Source organism: Trachypithecus francoisi, unplaced genomic scaffold (genome assembly GCF_009764315.1).
Source record: "Trachypithecus francoisi isolate TF-2019V2 unplaced genomic scaffold, Tfra_2.0 Lachesis_group12, whole genome shotgun sequence".
NCBI classification, from domain to species: Eukaryota; Metazoa; Chordata; class Mammalia; order Primates; family Cercopithecidae; genus Trachypithecus; species Trachypithecus francoisi.
In genome coordinates, this window is record NW_022681457.1 from 107311313 (window position 1) to 107332113 (window position 20801).

A 20801-nucleotide genomic window follows, 5' to 3' on the forward strand; every position below is an offset into this window, starting at 1 on the left:
ACAGGCTGCGGAGAGCTGGGGCTGCCCAAATCGCCGTCTCCCATCCCTCCCAGCACCAAGCCCCGTGCAGCAAAGCACATGTGGTTCAAACAGGAGATTCATCTGCCTTTAAAGCAGTTGTACACATGGGGCTTGGGCACTTCCCAGGATGGAAGTGATGCATGGGGTGGGGAGGGGAGTGCATGGTCCAAGGGGCAGGGAAGCCACGTTAGCCTTTCTGAGGGCCAGGATTCCCAAAGTCTTCTGCCAGGGACAAGGCAGCTTCTGCTTAAAACCCTTTCTGCACACTCCAAAGGCCTTTCTGTCACCCAGAAACATCCAGCTGAGGCCAGAGCAATATCAGCACTGGATCCAAGAAGGGATGGGCTGAGTAGAAGCCTCTGGTCCAGGTTCCCCCACAGGCAACCACTCCCCATTCCTTCCCCTACCTCCACAACTGCCTCTCCCATGCCCTCTCCCCACAGCAGCCAGAATGACCCACTTAAATGAAAATCAGATCAGGACATTATCCAGCTCTCAATGCTATAATGCACAGCTTCCCATCATGCCCAGAACAAATCCCATATGGCTCTCCCTGGCTGCCCAGAAAACCTGCCCACAACACACCCACCCACCTACTTCCCTCCCCTTCATCTGCCAGTGCTGGCCACTCTGGGCTTCCTTTTGTCCCTACCTCAGGGCCTTTGCACTTGCTGTCCCCATGCCTGGATCACTCCACCCAGGTCTTTGTGCAGCTTCTGAGGTCCCTGCCTCCAGGTCCCCCAGATGGCAGTCCCAGACCAGCTCTATGCCCTGCACAGCATAACTCCTGCTTGCAGATTTGCTCCCCATTTAATGTCCTCCTCCCTGACCCTCATAAATTTTAAGTTCCTTGAGAGCAGAGCTCTCTCTGCTTTTGTCATTATTCTTTCCCCCATGCCCAAAATTATGTAGAGTCTCAATAGTTTTTTTCAATTAATGAAAACCAGTGACAAAGGTCCTAACTTTTTTTTTTTTTTTTGTGAGATGGAGTCTCACTCTATTGCTCAGGCTGGAGTACAGTGGCACAATCTTGGCTCACTGCAACCTCCGCCTCCTGGGTTCAAGTGATTCTCCTGCCCAACCTCCGAGTAGCTAGGACTACAGACATGTGCCACCACGCCTGGCTAATTTTTTTGTATTTTTAGTAGAGACGGGGTTTCACCATGTTGGCCAGGCTCGTCTCGAACTCCTGACCTCAGGTGATCTGCCCACCTCGGCCTCCCAAAGTGCTAGGATTACAGGCGTGAGCCACTGTGCCCAGCCAAAGGTCCTGACTTCTTTCCAGAAATGTTTTTGTTTTGTTTTGGTTTGTTTTGTTTTGTTTTGTTTTGTTTTGTTTTGTTTTGTTTTTGAGATGGAGTCTGGCTCTGTTGCCCAGGCTGGAGGGCAGTGGTGTGATCTCGGCTCACTGCAAACTTAAACTCCCGGATTCAAGCAATTCTCCTGCTTTGGCCTCCCGAGTAGCTGGGACTACGGGTGTATGCCAGGCTCATTTTTTGCATTTTTAGTAGAAACAGGGTTTCACCGTGTTCGCAAGCATGTCTCAATCTCCTGACCTCGTGATCCACCTGCCTCAGCCTCCCAAAGTGCTGGGATTACAGTGAGCCACTGTTCCTGGCCTTCTGTAAATGTTTTAAAACCTGTTGGAAATGTGTGCTTCTCTATAGAAAGATCATACCAGGAACAAAATCAAAAAAATGTCCCTGCTATTGGCTGGCATCAGCAAATGGGAACTGTGGTACATCATAGGGAATAACAGCTCTGCCTGGAAGGTACATGAGCCTCTCATCAACTCAAAAAATGGACAAGTAAAGTAATTACAACTTAATGAACGCAGTCTGCAGACAGACTCTTGCCAAGCCGAGGAAGCTGAATGGACAGGGATCGAGACTGGGCTTTGGAGGCAGGCTGCCCAGGGTCTGCAGCCCAGATCTGCCCCTTCCTGCTGTGTGACCTCAGGCAAGTCCCTGAACCTCTCTGGGCCTCAGAATCCTCAATGGAAAAAGAGATTCTCAACAGACCTAACTCTTAGGGCTATTGTGAATGTGAAATGAAAAAGATGCACAGAAAATACTCAGAAAAGTGCACATAAATATCCATTTATGTATCTGTATTCGTATCATGGGGTGCACCAGAAGAAAAGCATAGTAGTGAGGTCTTTGGTCTTTGAGAATCAGTATAGTCCAACCTGCATCATTTTTCCAGGTATCATTTTCATTGAGATATAATTAAGTTACCATAAAATGCACCCTTTTGAAGTGCACACGTCACTGATTTTTGGTGTAGTCACAGAGTTAAGTAATCACTACCATCTAATTTTAGAACATTTCATCACCTCCACCAAAAAACCCTTAGCAGTCACTCTCCATTACCCTCTCCTCCCAGGTCCCTGGCAACCACTAATTTACTTTCTGTCAAGTTCCATCAATTCCTAGATGGGGAAGCTGAGGCTCAGAGAGGGAAAGTGACTTGTCCAGGGTCACAGAGCAGAGCCTCAGGGTTCCGGCTCCGGCCCCAGCTGTTTCTCCACCACACCACCTCCCTCCCACTCAGAAGCCTCCCTGGCCCCCACAGACCCTGAACACCCATCCTGTACCCTCACACACCCCAAACCTCCCCTCTCTGCACCCCTGCCCCCTGGGGCACTCTCCCTGGGGCTATACTCACGGAGTCCGATTTTGGCCAAATGTAACCTGTTGACCCAGGAAATCTTGCTCAGGGGGTTGGGGGTGATGAAAACCACCATGAAGCTGATGGGACGGCCGGACCTGCGGTGAGAAGGGTGAGGGTGGATGTGTGAGTACCCACACAAGGGCCAGGCTCCCCCAGCTATCACGTAGTACTTCCTCCAACCCACGTGCCCTGGAGATTGGGGAGGTCTGGTCAGAGCATCCCCAAAACGTGGCCAAAGAGGTCAGTGGCCTGGCAAAGCCTCAGTCCCCTGGAGGAGGAATCCCTTCACCCACAACGGCCCCCAGAGGGAGGTACCTGGCCAGAGTGGCCGAGCCACGCTCCCCAGCCTGGCTCCAGGAGCCTCTGGCTTTGTGCCCGGCAGAGCCTCTGCAGGCTGCGACTCCACCTAGTCAGCGGTCAGCTGTCCACAGGCCTTAGACACCTTACGTGTCCGACCACGTGCCTCTAGAGGGAGGAATGGGTCTCACTTGGGTCTGTTCCCAGCACCTGGCATGGGGCAGTTGCTCAGTAAATGTTTGCTGAGTGGCACATGAATGAAGAATGAATGACACAAGAATGAATGAAGAAATGAATGAATCGGGTTAAGTACCAGCTTGGGGCAACCAGAGGTTGCTGCTGTCACCATACTGTCCTCTCACCTCGGAGCAGTGGGGGCCTTCCCAGCCCTTTGGGAGGTGGGCAGGGCAGTGTCACAAGCCTCTAGGGTGTGCGTGGAGAATGGGAGGCAGAGAGAAGGGAGACGGAAGAAGAGAGATGGGCAGGCCACTCGGCAGAGAGGCGGTAGATTCAAAGCTGCTGACTCCTGCACATGGTTCCCTGGGGAACCGAGCCCATGGTCCTGCCTCAAATGATAGTGCTCCAACTTTCTCTTCCTTGCAGCCACTGTGCTTGTGACACTCTATCCCTACCTTCACCCTACCCTGGAAGCCAAAACCTGGACATTGAGCCCCCTCACTGCACTAGCCTGGGCTTCAGAGCCAGACCCCATCAGGACCCAGCTCTGCCTCTCACAGTGTGGCCTTCAGCCTCTCCTGTAACTCTCTGAGCCTCACCTTCCTCATGTGTAAAGTGGAAATAAAAAGACCCAACTTACAAAGCCTCAGGAGGACCAGAAAGATACCTTTCCCTGTCTCTGCCAGGCCAAACAGCTACGTCTATCATCAGTTCCACAAACCTCAGTTGGGGTCTACTGTGCACAGCTCCTGTAGTGGGCATTTTGGGGGTAAGGTAGTGCTGGGGGGAGGCTGGGTCCAGAGAGAGGAAACCCGGGGCCTGGCCTAGGGGCCTAGATAGGCTGATGTGACTGAAAAGGACACAGCGCAATGGAACTGACCAATGGCAGAGTGTCTGAGTATCCTAACAGTGAGCCAGGCGTATCCAGGATATGACCAGGGTGTTCATTCATTCATTCATTCCACAGTCTTCCCATGAGCACCTACTGCGTGCCAGGTGCTATCCCAGACACTGCCCATGATGCCTACATATCCACTCCCACCATGGCATCTTGACAAATAAGAGGGCTCCAGGTACCCTCTCCGGATCCCCTGCTCCACTGGAAGCCCAGCAGAGGCAGCAGCCCTCCCTCCAAGACCCGCTCCTCTCACTTGTCAGGTTTCCCAGGAAGCAGGAGCCTGAGACGGCATTTGTTGGCCGAGTGGATCTCTTCCTCCTTCACCCGCATCAGCCTCTGCAGGGCCAGGCACCAGTCTTGAGCCACGGTCATGTTCAGGTTCTAGGGTTCAGGAGGCGAATGAGGTTACCACACAGCCCACTGGTTCCCCAAAAGCCACACCAGATCCTATAGGAATCACAGCACCCCAGAGGAAGGGAACTGAAGCAGTCCTGGAGCCTCACTGAGGCTGCACATTTAGCCCCAAGCAGGAGGCCAACTTGCCATGCCCTAGGCTTCCCAGCCCTGGACTCAGATCCCACCTGGCAGCCCTCCTCTGAGAGGGACATGCCGTCGCAGCCACTTCCCTTCCAGACTGGGCAGAGGCCCAGGAGGGCCACATGATGGAATAGCCACTGTGCAGAGAACAAACAAAGACCCCACAGCCAGGCTCCGCTCAACCCAAACCAGAGGGTGTACCCGAACCAGGGCCCGCACAAGAGACTTCCAGGCAGGGACACAGAGCTTCAGCAGCGACGGTTGCCTACGGGAGCTCAGAAGCCAGAAGTGCATGGTGGGCATGGGCCAGGAGAGGAGTCCCTCCCTACGGAGCTTGCTGAATCCAGGCACTGCCCACACCAGGGAGCTCAGGCCAAAAAGGCCAGGCCAGGCCACGTACCTGGTAGGTGCCGTGCAGCGTGCTGATGAGAAGCGTGATCTGCTCCACCACGGCCAGGTCCTTCTGCAGGTCCTGCAGCTCCTGGAAGAGGCGTGGGGGGCCGAGGTACACCTTATCTGGGCAGAGAAGAGAGCAACTCGGGCTCAGGTGAAGAAGGCGTTAACAAGAAGCCAAGCATCTGCTCACAACAAAAAAGATCCAGAAAGTAACATTATCCAGTTCCTACCCTGACTAGAGCGCCCAGACCAGCTGGGAAACCAGATCCTTTCAAGCGTGAAGTCTAACACCTGAGATCCAGGCCACAGTCAGTCTGTACAAAGGGCTGTATGAGACCACAAGACCAAGAGCAAGCTGTGCCTGGGAGCGGGGAGGGGCCTGCATGGGGCTGGAAGTGTGGTGGGCATTGCCGGGAGAGAAAGACAAGAGCATGTGCAAAGACACTGTGGCTTGAGGCACCCCGTGAACAGCAAGTTGTTCAAAGACATCCTGAGGACCTATCATGTGCCAGATTCCATGCTAGAGACTGGAGACAGCAGTACACAAGACAGACAGGGTCCCCACTCTTCCAAAGCTTATGACCTGGGCAGGACGAGTGGTGGAAGAAGCAGTCAGTTAACGAAGGTGGGTGGTAGGAGGTGGGGGGAGAAATACCAGCGTGGTGGGACAGTGATGGGGTGAGTGGGCCCAGATCCCCAGTGATGATACAGATGAAGTAAGGATGAGATACGGGTAGGGGGCGGCAGCTAGAGATAGAGCAGGAGGGTCCAGGAGGACCAGATGGGGAAGGCTTTGAACACCGGGCTAGGAATTTGGACTGTATTCTCTAGGCCATGGTTTTGCACACTGAGGTCTTACGAAGCCGCAGGGGAATGGAGGGGACATCTTAAAGGGGGTTTTCATTGAGATAATGATCTGAAAAACAGGTGCATATCCTGAGTCACCTGTGTGTGGAATGAGTTTAAAGCCACACTCTGCTGCCGGGTAACAAGCAAAGAGCGTGGCGAGCTTGGGATATGGACAATGCGCTCGCATCAGAGGGGCTCTGCAGTGACCCAAACTGGGGAGCTCATGAGAAATGCAGATCCCCAAAGGGCACCCTGTAGCACAGGCACAAAAACTCAGAGGCACCTGCTCCACCAGGGCCTGCGCCACATCCACATTGTGAGCAAATTGGTTTCAGCAAAACAACATCATCCATCAAGTTACATTAATGCTGTTAATTGGAATGTTATGGTTTTGTGGCTTTATTTTTATTCAATTTGTGATCTGGTTTTGGTTTTATGGTTCTTCAAGGGCTATAAGCAGAAGGCGTTGATTACAGGGGGGTTTGTATTTGTATATATTTGAATACAATATAATGAAGGGTTCCACAAGAACTTCTTTCCCCTTTAGAAGGGGTCTGGCAGTACGTGACTCTGGTTTGAGGAATGTGGCTACAGACACATCATTGTCACTGAAGGAGGGATCCCCTAAGAAACCCTGGAGTGCATGAAGGATGCTAGACCCCGCGGCCAGCAGAAAGGAACCCTGTGTCCCAAGCAGCGGCGAGGGAGAGTGCGGTCGAGCCAGGGCAGAAGGTGCCTCCGAGGAAGGCACGTGGGCCAGAGGATTCTTCCTACCCAGCAGAGCTGCGGAAAGAGACAGCATCTGGAAGTGGGCACAGCTGTCCCAGACCAGCACCCAGACGGCAAGAGTAGGTGGTGCAATCACTCCCTCAGAATTTCCAGAATTGTGAGCGGCCCATGAGGCAACCTCCCAGGTCAGACAGTAGACAGAGGGGGAAGTGAAACCCCAGTGCCTTTCTCACCCATGGAAGATGCCTCTGGGCACAGGGTTCCTTTCTGCTAGCCCTGCAATTTAGCATCTTGCATGCATTCAAGGAACACTTATTAACGCCCATCGTGCCCCGGGCTCCCGGACAGGGCTGCAGCAAGGCTGAGAGGAGAGACATCAACCGGTCAATCACTCATAAAGGGGAAAATGCACCAGAGGTCTCGAGAGCACAGGAGGGGCAACCTGGCTCAGCACGAGGGCATAAGAAAAGGCTTCTCTGAGGAAATGCCATTTGAGCCAAGCATAGATGAGACAAAATAGGATGGCAGGAGAGTACTTGGCAAAAGGCACAGGCTGGAGAGGGCATGGTGGGAGGGCGCATGGCCTATCCAGGAGCCCAGAGAGGCCGGCATGGCTGCAGCAGAGAGAAGGGGCAGAGGGAGGTGAATGAGGCAGGTGGGGTGCCCCCAGGACCGGCAATGGGAAGCCCACTAGGGTGGGATGACACGCACTGATCTGACCTGCATTTTGAAGAATCAGCCCTGGGGATGGGTAGAGGATGGACAGGGAGTGGGCACAGGTAGGAGGAAGGAAGGAGAGCAGCCAGGTAGCTGCCACAGCAGGACTGGGTGTGTGGCACCCAATGTGGAGACGGAGCGAAGTGCATGGATTGGGAGATGTACCTGTGCACACCCAGGTAAGGCCATAGCTCTGCATTTCGGTCCAGGGTGGGGCTGCAAAACCAGCAAGAGCTTCCCGGCCAAGCCACCCATCAGCCTGTGTAGGAGTCCCCAAGACGGGGCCAAGCCTGGGTAGGAGCAGCCCAGGCTGTGGCTGGTGAGGGCGAAGGTGATGCATGCAGGGCACAGAGAGGGGGTACTCACTCTGGGCCTGCCCTGACATGGAGGCCTTCTTGGCGCCTGCATGCTGGATGAGCACATTGTCCTTGTCATAGGTGCCACCGTCCTGGCCCACCTCCACCACCTGCACCTGGGGCAGCGCCGTGTTCCACTTCACCACGTACTTGGGCCCCAGGGGCACCAGGCTGCTGATCTCCAGCTGGCCCCTGTCCGGACAGAGAGGACGAGGCCCTGGAGAGGCCGCAGCCACCCTGCCCCAGGGCTGGCCCAGGGCAATGCTCCTCCACACCAGCTCAGCCAGGCTTCACACAGCCCCAGCGCAAGACCTCAGGCCAAAACCAAGCCAGGCAGAGCAGGGAGCCCTCACCAGGGTAGAAGCACCAGGCGCTCAGGGCCCAGCCCCATGTCCAGAATCACATGCCACCAGAGCCCCAGAGCCCCGGAGCCCCCTGAACCGCGTACCTGTGGTTGGCAGGCCTGGGAAAAAAGACAAGAAGGAAAGGGAGGTTGTTATTACAAAGGAGTGGCTAATCTGGGGGCTGTGACCCCGTTGGGGGCCGGCCATGGGGCTGGAAGGACAGACAGCCTCCTGCGGGGAGTGAGGGCATCAGAGGCCAGGTGTGGACAGAGGCGGGCCTTCCTTCATCTCTGGGTCTCACAACAGCCCCGCTAGGAAGCTTGGATGATCCCAGACAAGGGCACTGATTCTCAGCCAAGTGAAGTGACTCAGCCCAAATCACCCAAACTGATTCCCCAAAACTGGGCCACTAGCACCCCACTTTGCACTTTGTGCCAGAGCAACATGAAGGCAGAGAGGGTATTCATCATACCGCCGGTACCGTATGATGTCCAGAATATAAATGGGACTGAAGAATTACCATCTTTGATTGAGTGAGTCAGTGAGTAAATGAACGAATGGGTCAGCCACAAGCCCAGCCCAGACCCATCTGTGACAGAGGCTTCCTTGCCCGAGTCCACAACCGGGCCCTGAGCTCCTGGAGGCGGGGGACAGGTCTCGGTCTACATTCAATGGATTCATAGACGGGTGGACAAATGGGTGGATGGTGAATGAGTGCGCAGGTCCTGAAACAGCCTTGTTTGTCCCCTTCCAGGACTCGTGATCGGTAACCACGGAAAATCCCCAAACCTACTCTGGCCAAACCCAGGAAGGCCCAAGCTGACTCAGTCCAGAGCCTAGAACTGATTCAGCTGGGAGGCTCGAGAGCTATGCTGGGATTCACAGTCCACCGAGGTGATTGTTTCCCTCCTAGATTTCGGTGATTGTGGCCATACTATTGCTTCTGTGATGCTTTTTAAAGTGGTGTCAAGGTGGGGCACAGTGGCTCACGCCTGTAATCCCAGCACTTTGGGAGGCCGAGGCAGGCCAATCACCTGAGGTCGGGAGTTTGAGACTGGCCTGGCCAACATGGTGAAACCCCGTCTCTAATAAAAAAATAAAAACAAAAAAAAAAGCTAGGTGTGGTGGCGGGTGTCTATAATCCCAGCTACTCGGGAGGCTGAGGCAGGAGAATCGCTTAAACCCGGGAGGCGGAGGTTGCAGTGAACCGAGATCGTGCCATTACACTCCAGCCTGGGAGACAGAGCAAGACTCCATCTCAAAAAAACAATAAAATAAAAATAAAATAATAAAAATAAAAGTCTTGTTAAATATTGAGAGCAGAGATTCTCCTAAGAGCCTGGCTAGAAAAACCACCGCCGAAGTTCTCAGGGAGCATTTGATAGAGGGTCCCCTGCAGGACCAAGCAGGGGACACGAGCAGGTGAGCCAGGCAGGGCAGGAAGGCTGGAGAACAGCAGGCCCAGCACCAGGCCCACGCGGCCTTGGGCAGCCAGGCCCCCAGAATGCTGGATCTCTCCTATGTCTCACCCGTGGTTTGGGCTCCCTGTGTGAGTAAAACATAAGATACCCAGAAGCCTAAAGCAACTGACGGGCCACATCTTCAGGCTCCGGCCTAAAGCCTTGCCCTCACCCCACACCAGGGCTCTGGCTCCCAGGCACAGCCCAGCAGCCGGGCTCTGGGCATTTCCACAACCCCTGGCCCAGAACCAGGAAACCGGGCTCCTCTGGGCTGATGATGATGCTCTGGTCTGTGGGGGAAAGGCAAAGGCTCACATTGAGAAATTCTGCGATCTGGCCAGAGCAAAACAGATTTGAGTTAAAGCCACAGGGATGTGGGGTAGACACAAGGAAGAATCTCATGAATTTCAGTGTGGACAAAACCACTGTTTAGTCACCAACTGCAGAGTTCCAGAACGGACAACGCTGTACCATGGACAGCTGTGTGCCCAAGGCTGAGGGCTGCCCCCGATGACTGCTCCAGCTACTTCCCAGCATTGGGGACCAGCAGCAGAGCAGGCGAGAGGGATGGGAGAGGAATATTGGAAATCTAAACCAAGCTCACGTGGGGTCCCACTGCAATGGCTGGCAGAAAGACTGGAGTAGGGCAGGATGGAGTCTCTAAGAAGGGGTGCCTGTCCCCTCCAACCCAGACTCACTTACTTGAAGTTGATGTTGGCGCAGACAAGCATGTCATTGAGCAGGAAGACCCGACGCTCCTTGGACTTAATTAGCTGCCCGCGGTCACCGTACACGGTCTCCGTCAACGTCTCACACAGGAGCAGCTGCCGCTGGCCTGAGGTCAACAGCTGGAGAAGGGGCAGGGAAGGTCAGCATCAGCATCGCGGCCTGGCGGCTTTACCACGCCACAGACCCAGAATCCTCCCATGGTGCAGAAAGGGAGACTGAGCCTGGGAGAGGCGGAGGAGGTGGAGCCACTCCTTCCATCCCTGGGTGACAAGATGCACTGGGGAGGAAGACCAGAGGACCACACGCCGGGGTCTCCTCTCTGAGGAGGCCTTGGGGAGTCTGAGCATTCACCAGCACCCGTGTGGGCCCAGCAGCCAGTGCCCCCTTCTCAGACGTGCCAGCCATTGCCAGCCCCTCTCTGTAGGGATTCTGCTTGATTGCCACTGCCAGGGACACAGCTCTGGAGTTACAGAGGTAGCTCTGCCCCCGTCCCCACTCCTGCTGTGAAGCCCTCGGGCAGGTCACTTCGCATGTCCAAGCCTCAGTTTACTCAGCTACGAAGCGGGGGCAATTACCTCTACTGCTCAGATCACACAAGGTAATGAACATGTGACCAGGTCTGGCTACACGATTCTTGGGGTCCAGTGCAAAATGCAAACACAGGCTCTTGTTCAAAGTGACTATGAATTTCAAGAAGGCCATAGCAGAACATGGAAGCAAGCATGGCGCCCTTCTGGGCACCAGCCATGTGTGATGGCACAGGTCACGTGTGATGGCACGGGTCACATGTGAACGCACAGGTCACGTGTGATGGCACGGGTCACTTGTGAAGGCATGGGTCACGTGCAATGGCACGGGTCATGGCCTGAGAGGCCGGCCCTGTATGTGCGCTCCATAGACAGCTCCTGTCTGTGATAGTCTTTCTGGTGGAGCAGGCGTGGCCTTGTGCCGGGGAGCCCAGCCTGCACCCCAACCTGTTGAAAGCCTTGGCCTCTCTCACCTCTTAGGTGGCCTCATGACAGAGTTGGAACAGACCTGCCGTTCTATAATACCACCTTCTGAGGACAAAGACTTTCACACCCCAGGCATCGGAGCAGGCGTTTGGCAACCTCAGGCTGGAAGTCAAGACCCCCCTGCTGGTGTCAGGGCCACTAACTCACCCAGGGACCCCCTGGGAAAACGTCTTTTTTCTAACGGGGATTTTTTCTCAGGGGGGAGGGAGGATATTCAGCAAAATTCATTCCCAAAACCCGTGACTCTGACGACAACCATTACGCTCCCCTTCCTTCCCCATCCTGTCTGGGAAAAGGACAGATCACCCCGAGCCTCTCCAGAGAAAAAGACAGATCACCCCCGGGCATCCCGGGGAGAGAAAAGGACAGAGCACCCTGAGCCTCCCCGGGAGAGAATGCTGTTGTTCTCCAAAGCATCATCTCTCTCAAGTCAACACACAACCAAAAGGCCCAGTGGGACCAAATGCCCAGTGTGTGCCAGGCACTGAGGATGGCACTCAATATTCCACATCTCATTGAATCAGCTCAGCGGTCCTTGAGGCCCTCCCCATTGCCCAGGTGAGGAAACCGAGATTCCAGGGGTAAAGTGACTTGCTGAGACCCACCCGCTGTTGATTGACAGCACAGGACAGAGCAGGCCATGTTCACCGTTCCCTGCATTGAGCAGCTAGTGCACAGCGTGACAGGAGCCAGGGGAGGCCCCACTGCTCCTAACATGCAGAACTCAGGGTCCTCCACGGCTGCTAAGGCCAGGCTCCGCCTCACTATTTCCACAAGCAAACCAAACACCAACTCAAGAGACCTGAGTTGGACCCTGAGGTCAGCAGGGCCCAAGTAGGGTCCTGGGGTCCTTCAGGGTCCAAGAGACCTACTTGGACCCTGAAGACAGCAGGGCCCCCCACCCCAAGGGCTGACAAATGTGCCAAGACCCAAAACTTGGAAAAGGAAAGTCCCCTGGGCTCTGGCAGCAGCCCCTGCCCCTTTGGCAGATGAAAACCAAGAAAAAGAAAAAGAAAACCAGGATGTTGCACAAACGTCCCCTTTGGAGGCTCCTGCGTAGGCTATTTTGAAAGAGCTGGCATGGTTCCGTTTCGGGTTACACCCAGTTTCATTTCTGCTTCTCCCTGGGTGTTGGTGATAGGGACATCACTGAACAGGTCACAGAACTGGCCAGGACTGTCCAGGGAGGGCCCTGGAAGGGGAAGCCCAGGGTGCAGGCCCCACCACACTCTTCCTAACATCTCACACCGTCCAACCCACCCTTACCTGGCAAATGGAGAAACGGAAGCTTAGAGCCTCCAGTCCTTTGCCCAACATCAAACAGCCAGGGCCCACCTCACAGAACAGGAGAGGGCAGAATGGCCCTTCCCAAGCACCACAGAACTGATTGCCTCCTCCCAACAGGCCTCTCCCCACTGTGGCTGCAGGGCTGTATGAGGCAAAGCAAGAGAAAGCCTCTTGGTCACCAAAAAGGGAGCTGAAGGTGGGGACAGGAGACGATTCCTGAGCACAAAGGCCAGCATGGGTGGCCATGGCTTCAGCGGAGCTGAAGGCTTTTTCTCCCGAGACATTCCAAACTCGAGGCTTGTGTGGGGGATGGCTGAGTTAGTCCTGCCTGGAACCAGGGGGTGGAGAGTGACCCTGCCCCTCATGCCCAACCTGAGCCACGTGGATGGGGACATCCCCAGGAGAGGGCTGTCTCATACCCATCTCATCTTCCCCAGCCCAATCCTTCAGGAGTAGGTAAAGTGAACTCAGGTGCCTTAGAGGCCAACAGGTAACATCAGTGGGAAAGGTGGGTGGGGACCAAGGGGAAGAGGTCACCTGCCACTCAGGGGGCTGGTGCTGCGTGGGAAGGTGGGCCAGTGAGCCAGCTCTTCCTACCCTCCAAGGAGACCCACAAGTCTGAATTTTATATGATCTCTCCCAATTTTTAAATGTTGGCAACTACTGCCATGTTCTTAAAAATACTGTGTGGGCCTGGTGCAGTGGCTTATGCCTGTAATCCCAACACTTTGGGAGGCTGAGGCAGGAGGATCACTTGATCCCATGAGTTTGAGACCAGCCTGGGCAACATAGTGAGACCCCATCTCTACAAAAAAAAAAAAAAAATTTAATTAGCTGGATGTGGTCACTCATACTTGTAGTCCCAGCTACTCGAGAGGCTGAGGCAGGAGGCTCACTTGAGCCCAGGAGCTCAAGGCTGCAGTGAGCCATTATTGCACCACTGTACTCCAGCGTGGGCAACAGCATGAGGTCCTGTTTCAAAATAAAATGAAAATGAAAATTAAATTAAATAGGATAAAATACTGCATGGGCCACAACACAACCTGCAACCTGAATTTAGCCCGAAGTAGGAGAGTCCGAAGATGCGGGTTGCCTGAAGCTCAGCACTGCAGGGGATCCTACAGGACTTGTCCCCGCCCCACTTCACAGCCATGGGGTGGAGAGCAAACATGCTGATACAAGTTAGACAGCACTCTACACTGTAAAGTGCAGCGCACATGGAAAGGGCCACCGTCCCTCTGGGCACTCCTTCCTGGACTCTTAGAAAGGTCTTCCCCATGCTGCTGAAACCTCCCTCCTGGAAACGGCCAGCCACAGGCCTTAGTTCTGCTTCTAGGACCCCACAGAGCCAAGAGGCTCCCAGTCTATTCCCCAGAAGATTTGAACCTCTCCCGATGACCTCACACAGTATCTCTTCTCCAAAGAACAGTCCTGCAATGTGCCCAGGGCCTGGGCACCCCAGCCTGAACTATCCCAGCCCTCCTCAACCCTCCAGTAGGTAAGCAGGGGGGCCGGGGTGTGGGACCTCCCAGAGACCCCAACACAGCACCAGGCAGTTCATGTCATATGCTGAGAGGGAAGAAGAGGGACTCCAGTGACCAACAGGTGACTCTGTGAGGTGACCTTGTGCTTTAAAAACAGGCTCCTCTGTGGACTCATTTGCAAGTCTTTTTTCTTCCCCCCCACTTTGGAAACATAGCATTTTGCTCTGTCACCCAGGCTGGAGTGCAGTGGCACAATCTTGGCTCACTGCAACCTCTGCCTCCTGAGTTCCAGTGATTCTCCCACCTCAGCCTCCCAAGTAGCTGGGATTACAGGCGTGTGCCACTAAGCCTGGTTAATTTTTGTATTTTTAGTAGAGACAAGGTTTCACCATGTTGGCCAGGCTGGTCTCGAACTCCTGACCTCAGGTGATCTGCCTGCCTCGGCCTCCCAAAGTGCTGGGATGACAGGTATGAGCCACCACACCCGGCCCAATTTTTTTTTTAATAGCATGTTCCTAAGTGGCAACCCCAAAACGTGGTATGGACTTTTCATCTTTCTTCTTGTGTTAAGGACAGTCAGGAAGCCGCTTTGCCAGCTCCCTCTTTCACTGCAGCAGCCCTGGGGCTCCGGTGCTATTAAATGCTCCTCGTTTCAAAGGGAACAAGTAAGGTTCAGAGAGGGTGGGTGATTCCCTTGAGGGCACACAGCAAGCACCTGTGGCAAAATCTGGATTTAAACCCAGATTCTGACTCTCCAGAGCCTGCTCATTTAACTAGGCTTTGATTTCTGGAGTCTTTACTGGAAATCACACTGATGCGCAAAATTAACTTTGATCCTAAAATAACATGAATAGGAATGAACGTGGAGGTCCTGCCGAGGATCCAGTCCTCAAGGTCACGTCTGTGGGCCTGGAAGAGCGAGGCCTCCCCTCCCTCAGAGAACACTGCCACCTAGTGGGTGGCGTGGGTCAGGGGCACGGGCAGGAGCGCAGGTGAGGGCAGGCAGGTGGGAGGCCCGGTTCACCTTATTGAGGCTGCTGCGGTCGCTGACGCTCTTGGTCAGCTGCTGGATCTCAGCCACCTGGTCAGCCAGACGCTTCTGCTCGTTCAGCTTTTCGGCCAGCGTCTCCAGCTCCGTGAGGGCCAGCTGCAGCGACAGCCTGTCGGGGTGGCCCCTGGGGGTGTTCTTCAGCATGTCCTGCCGGGCCAGAGCCGAGACTGAGCAGCCCACCCATGACCAACTCTACCCCGGCCTGGGGCAAAGCCTCACCCTGTGCACACCCCTACACACACTGGGTCTGCACAGGGCCCGGCCTGAGGCCAGGGCACATGGCACCCGATGCAGAACAAGACCTCAAGAAACAGCTAATGACTGAAAAAGAAAACAAAAGCATGGATCTTTCTAGGAATAGACTCAAATGAACTCAAAGCAGGATCTCAAACAGATATTTGTCCAGCCATGTTCATAGCATCATTAGCCACAGTCACCAAAATGTGGAGGCAAAAATGTCCATCGACAGACGAATGGGTCAACAAAATGTGGTCTCTCCATACTATGGCATATTATTCAGCTTTGAAAAGGAAGGAAAATCAGACACGTGCTAGGACACAGATGAATCTTGAGGATCTTATGCTAAGGAAAACAAACCAGTCAAGAAAAGAAAAAACATTGTGTGATTCCACGTATATGTGTTCTCCTAGAGCAGTCAGAGTCATAGAGACACAGGGTAGAATGGTGGTTGCCAGAGGCTGTGGGGAGGGAGAATCGGGAGTTGTTAAATGGGCACACAGTTTCGGTTTCGGATAATGAGAAAGTTCTGGCATGGGTGGTGGTGATGGTTGCAGAACAATGTGAATGCACTGAACTGTACACTTAGAAATGGTTACGATGGTAAATAAATGTATAGATCAATCACTGACCAATTGATAAATGGTACGGTTACATAAGAGCCCACTCCCACAGCCCGGCAGCACTGAGAGTGGAGAGGAATATGCCATCAGACCCCTCAGCCTGGTAACCACCCTCTCAGCTCCCTGATGAGGACCAGCCCCTGCCCAAGGACCCTGCCGGTTGGGACAGTGTCCCAGGCTCTCCAGGACCCTGTGTGGGGCTAATGTCCCTTAGGCATCCCCTGTTCTGAAGCTGGAATCTGAACTGGCCAAGCTCAGCACGTTTACTGGACATCTCCATGCCAGGAGCCCCGTGGGTCCTGGGATTCCCTGTGCCTTCACTCCCTTCCTGCAACCTAGGCTCAGGCCACCAGCAGTCCCTCAGCGTTCCCCAGAGAGGGGTGTGCCAACTGAGCTGTGAGTTATGATTGGTGTCACTCTAGAAGTGGAGAAAGATGAGTCCTACAGCAGGTTGGGTGGGTTGTGGATCGTGGACAAGAGCCCAGACCTCCTCCCTCCTACCCCAGGAGTCGCCTCCCAGTCCACAGGCAAACCCTGTGGGTTGAGGCTGCTAGAATCCCGAGCGGTACCTGAAGCAGGAGGATGAACTGCGGGAACCTCTGGATGGGCTTGACCATCAGCCCGTAGAGGGTGACACGGTCTGGGCTGCACACCTGCCGTCGCTGGTGGAGACAAGTTTCCGTCATTCGCTGACTCCCTGCAGAGAGGGCCCAGTGCCCCAGAGTCCAGACACTGTCCCCATTCTGGGGTTCTCTCCCCAGGCCCTAAGACCCTGCCCATCCCTGGGCTTGCAAGAAGAGCTGACGGAGGTCCCTGTTTCCGCAGCCAGGGATCCCTCCCACCACCAGTGCCCCTGCATGGCCCTGCACCCTCAGGAGACTAAAGCAGTCATCTTAAGGTCTCTGGACTAAAGGCATAACTGGGAAACTCAGCAATTTACTCAAGACATCAGACTTCTAGAAGTGGCCAAGGCAACCATTCCCTCCACTTAAACTAAACGCAGACAGGTTTGGGCTAGGATAAGGGGCGGGGCACGGGGGGGCCTTCTGTCCTGTCTCTTGCATCTGTCCCCCACTCCATCCACACACCTGTTACCCGGTCCTGGCCCCCATATGCTGCAATCCCACAGTTTCTCCACCTGCCTCCACTTCCATCTGCCCCAGCTCAAAATCCTTCAGTGGCTCCCCATTGCCTGAAATATTACATCCTAGGTCCTGAGCCTGGAGGTCTAGAACCGCCCAAACTGAACTCAGCTGCCTCTCAGTGTGCACACTCAGGCCTTCTCTCCTGGGACTCCCCAACAGGCATCAGTGCTCCCAGAATCCAGACCTTCCCACCCCTCTCCTCCTGCCTCTGACCTTTGCCCCACTATCCTTACACCTGATATAGCCTCTCTTCTGTGTTTACCTGGCACAATCCCACCATCCCCCGCCAGGGCCCACGTCAGATGGCAGCTCCTCCTGATCCCCTGTTCTTTTCGATGGGGACAGTGGGTTCCTCCACCAAGGCCGCAACATCTAACCTGGGCTGCCTGCACATGTGTGCATCTCCTGGCACCTAGCCCAGCTGCATCCTCTGCCAGTCAGCAGGCTCCCTGCAGGCAGGGGCTCTGACTCACCAGACTACACTCCCAGAGAAAATAGCGGAGCCTGGGCACAGCTGCACATGAGAACTCTGAAGCTTTCCGAAGCCTTTAACCTTTACTCTCCCACGCAACGCCCAAGACACTCCTTTAAGGAATTTTCTCACTCTTTCATAAATGAGGAAAAGGAACCAGCTTAGCAACCCCGGAGCCACAGCCCGCCACAGGGCCAGCCAGGTAGACCAACCCACTCACCAGGGCACAGGAGGCAAAGGGTCAGCAAGATGACATAGGTCTCCCCTCCACCCTGCCAAAGCTCCAGGATCCCAACTGCTTATAGACACTTGGCTACCCTCCTCCCAGGGGCAGGAGGAAATGATTTTCGTCCCATGGGACTGGGCTGCCCCAAAAGGAAGAAGGGAGGTGTCCAGGCCAAAGCTATGGGGCCAGAATGCTCCCTCCCGCCTAAGCAATCTCCCTGCCCACCCCGACCAAGCCCGGTACCACCGTGGAGGCCCACCTTGAGGAACTCGAGGAAGGCAGGCTTGGTGAGGCAGGCCTTCTTGATGATGGACATGGCGCTGGTGAAGTTGTTCACGTAGTCACTGTACACGTCTAGCACCATGGACTTGGAAAACTGAAACGAGGCCGGTGTGGGCCAGGAAGGCCGCCTCAGTGCAAGGAGCGGAAGGAAAGGAGGCAAGTATGGGCCAGGGAGGCTGCCTCAGTCCAGGGAGCGGAAGGGCAGCCTGCACTCACCCCATGCTCCCTTAGTGCCTCGAGCTGTGCAAATCCATCACCCCCACTGGGGTGAGGACATGGGGCTCAGAGAGGTAGAGAGGCTGGCCTGAGGTCACAGGTGGGATGGGGTGGTGCCATGGGAGAGCCCAGGGGGCCTTCACCTCCCAGGTCTCCATCCCCAGTGCAGCAGCTCAAGCCCACAGGTGGAGGGAGGGTGGAGGCAACACCCATTCTACTGCATTCATTCATGAAATCAAATGCCCCTTGCCCTCCACCTTTAAGGAAAGTGCTCCTGGCCTCTCACCAGGCAGTGTGCCCAGAGTTGAGTTGCCGAGGGAGGGATAGTCGGCCTAGAGTCAACCAACCCTCTCACCAGAGCCCCTTGACATACACCTGGAACATCGGACCTATTTAGTGACTCTATTGAGCACTATGGCTTTCAAAAAAAAAAAAGTTTTTTTCTTTTAGCAAAACCTTATTATCTAAAACACATCAAAGCAGAGTGCTACCAACATGACCTTCCCTCACCCCATGACCCTCAGACTTCAGCTAGAAAAGCCAGAAATCCAGTACAACCCTCATTCCACAGATGGGAAGCCTGGGCCCAGAGTGGGCCCTGGACCTGCCCTAGGTTGCAGAACTGAGCTGGGACCAGAACCAGGTCCCCCAGATCATGAGCCAGTGCCCCTTCCCCAGCACTGTGGCACATCCTCTCGGGGCCAAAGTTGTAGTCTTTCACAGCATTTCACACTGGCTTGTCACCCCTCAAGTGCTTTGTAAGGGAGCGTGCAACCGGCCAGGTGGCTGCCCACAGTGACTGGGAGGCCAGGGGGTGCTGCCACCTGGGAGGAACCAGGACAGCCACCTGGCTTCAGCAGCACCATGGCCTGCCAGGTATATCCAAGGACATCCTGGCCACTTCAAGGTGTCACACTCACCCCTAGATCAGGTCCGGAAGACTCAGAGACCCTGCCACCCTCTAATCCCACTGACTTGAACAAGGAGAGCAGGCAGAGGCAGGAGACTGGACTGCATGGCCCCAGGGTCAGACTGGTTGTGGTTTTATCTTGGTGGGCTGGGGGAAAAGTTTGGGGGACACTTACCGAGGCCACGAAGAGGTCTCCGATCTTCTCAGTGGAATCCCACTCAGCTACGCGGGAGGACAGGGCGATCTGGAACATGGAGTGGCAGTGCAGGATCTCCTTCACGCGGAAGAACACCACCTGGCACTTGCGGGCACTCAGTGCCTTGGGCTCCATCTCCATCAGGGGGTTGCGGTAGTCCTGCCGGGGAGGGTGGGGTGAGGCCACAGGCCAGGCCGCAGCCTCTCTCCCTACCTGCCTTCATGCAGAACTCAGCCAGCCATGAATGGTCCTTCCTGTGGCACGGCAGGAGGCACTCATCCCTCACTCATGTGTCCTTCTGGAAGGATCTCCATCAACATAACATCTTGGCCTCACTGGCCACCCACAACACCCCCATGCTTCTGTGTTAAATTGGGTAGGAGGAAGAGGGTCTTTTATGTGCCATCTGCCGGCAAGGAGCTCCTTGGAGGCCGGCCTGAGTGCAAAGCTCTGCCTGTTACTGAGCCTGTGAGTGGTAAGGTCACTACAAGCTCCCTTGGCTCCCACACCCAGCGTCACTCTCCAGTCAGCTTTGTCAGAGACAGGTGATATGTTCATCTCTACCTGCCTGACGCCTAGGATCTCTCTCTGAGGATCCAAACTGGAGAGGGGAAGAAAGGGTATCATTAGCAACAATTCCCTGCCCCGGGGGCCTTACTCTGGTAGCCCACAACATCCCAGAAAAGTCACTGTCTCAGTGATTCAAACACTGTCTCAGGGATTCTCAGGTTGGCACATACTAGTCACTTCATGCAAGCATCCACTCAGCAATCCCTGGGCCTCCTGATGCAACAAAGAGGACTCGATCCTGCACCTCCTGATGCAAGAAGGAGGACTCCATCCTATACATTTTCCCACCTAAGGATCTCAGGAGGATGGGAAGACATGGTCCAAGCCCCAGGGGCTCCCAGAGTGGCAAGAAGGATACACTCCCTTCCAGACATAAATGGGGGTATATGCCCTCAGCTCTCCAGGAGTCATTTCAAAGAATCCCATTTTGTTCAGAAAGAAGTCACTCCCGTGAACACCAAGGCACCAGGAATTCTTGCTGCCTACATTTGGAGGTTCTACTGTCCTCATAAAGCAGTGCTAGCTTATGGTCCTGTCCCCTCAAAACTGCCCACAGTCCCCAAACACTCCATGTAAAGTAACCCTCCAGGGCCCTCCCTGCTTCTCCCCCAGAGACCCTTGAGAACTCCCTGAAGTCGCACCTGTAGTATCCGCTTCAGAGACTCCACGTAGCTGCCTTCGCTCTGCACGATGGAGCCCAGGATGTGCCTCCGGACCACCTGCTCAGGCCGAAAAGCATGGTCAGTGCACATGACACCTGCTGCACAGGGCCAGTGCCTGCTGTGGCCCAGGTGACAGGAAGGGAAGCTGATGATTACAGGACAGAGAAACCCATCCCTCCCAGTCCCACCTGGGACCACTGGGCCTGGTGGCTGCTCTTCCTTCCAGAGCCCCTGCCAACCCAAA

The 20801-nt window shown here is 54.9% G+C and overlaps 1 protein-coding gene across 13 annotated transcripts in view; it reads right to left on the bottom strand.

Moving 5' to 3' along the window:
- ARHGEF10L (Rho guanine nucleotide exchange factor 10 like) overlaps nt 1-20801 on the bottom strand; it is a 185791-nt gene that overhangs the window by 56946 nt on the left and 108044 nt on the right. For 9 of the 13 annotated variants that reach the window (XM_033228101.1, XM_033228097.1, XM_033228100.1 and 6 more), the window contains 11 exons: nt 20537-20614; nt 19305-19484; nt 17981-18097; nt 16448-16540; nt 14992-15165; nt 10157-10302; nt 8099-8113; nt 7661-7842; nt 5004-5119; nt 4320-4447; nt 2689-2789 (listed from right to left, as the gene is read on the bottom strand). In XM_033228101.1, the coding sequence (XP_033083992.1) occupies nt 2689-2789; nt 4320-4447; nt 5004-5119; nt 7661-7842; nt 8099-8113; nt 10157-10302; nt 14992-15165; nt 16448-16540; nt 17981-18097; nt 19305-19484; nt 20537-20614 (1330 nt within the window). The remainder of the gene's footprint in view (nt 1-2688; nt 2790-4319; nt 4448-5003; nt 5120-7660; nt 7843-8098; nt 8114-10156; nt 10303-14991; nt 15166-16447; nt 16541-17980; nt 18098-19304; nt 19485-20536; nt 20615-20801) is intronic. The other 4 variants (XM_033228103.1, XM_033228102.1, XM_033228106.1 and 1 more) reach the window with 1 other exon arrangement.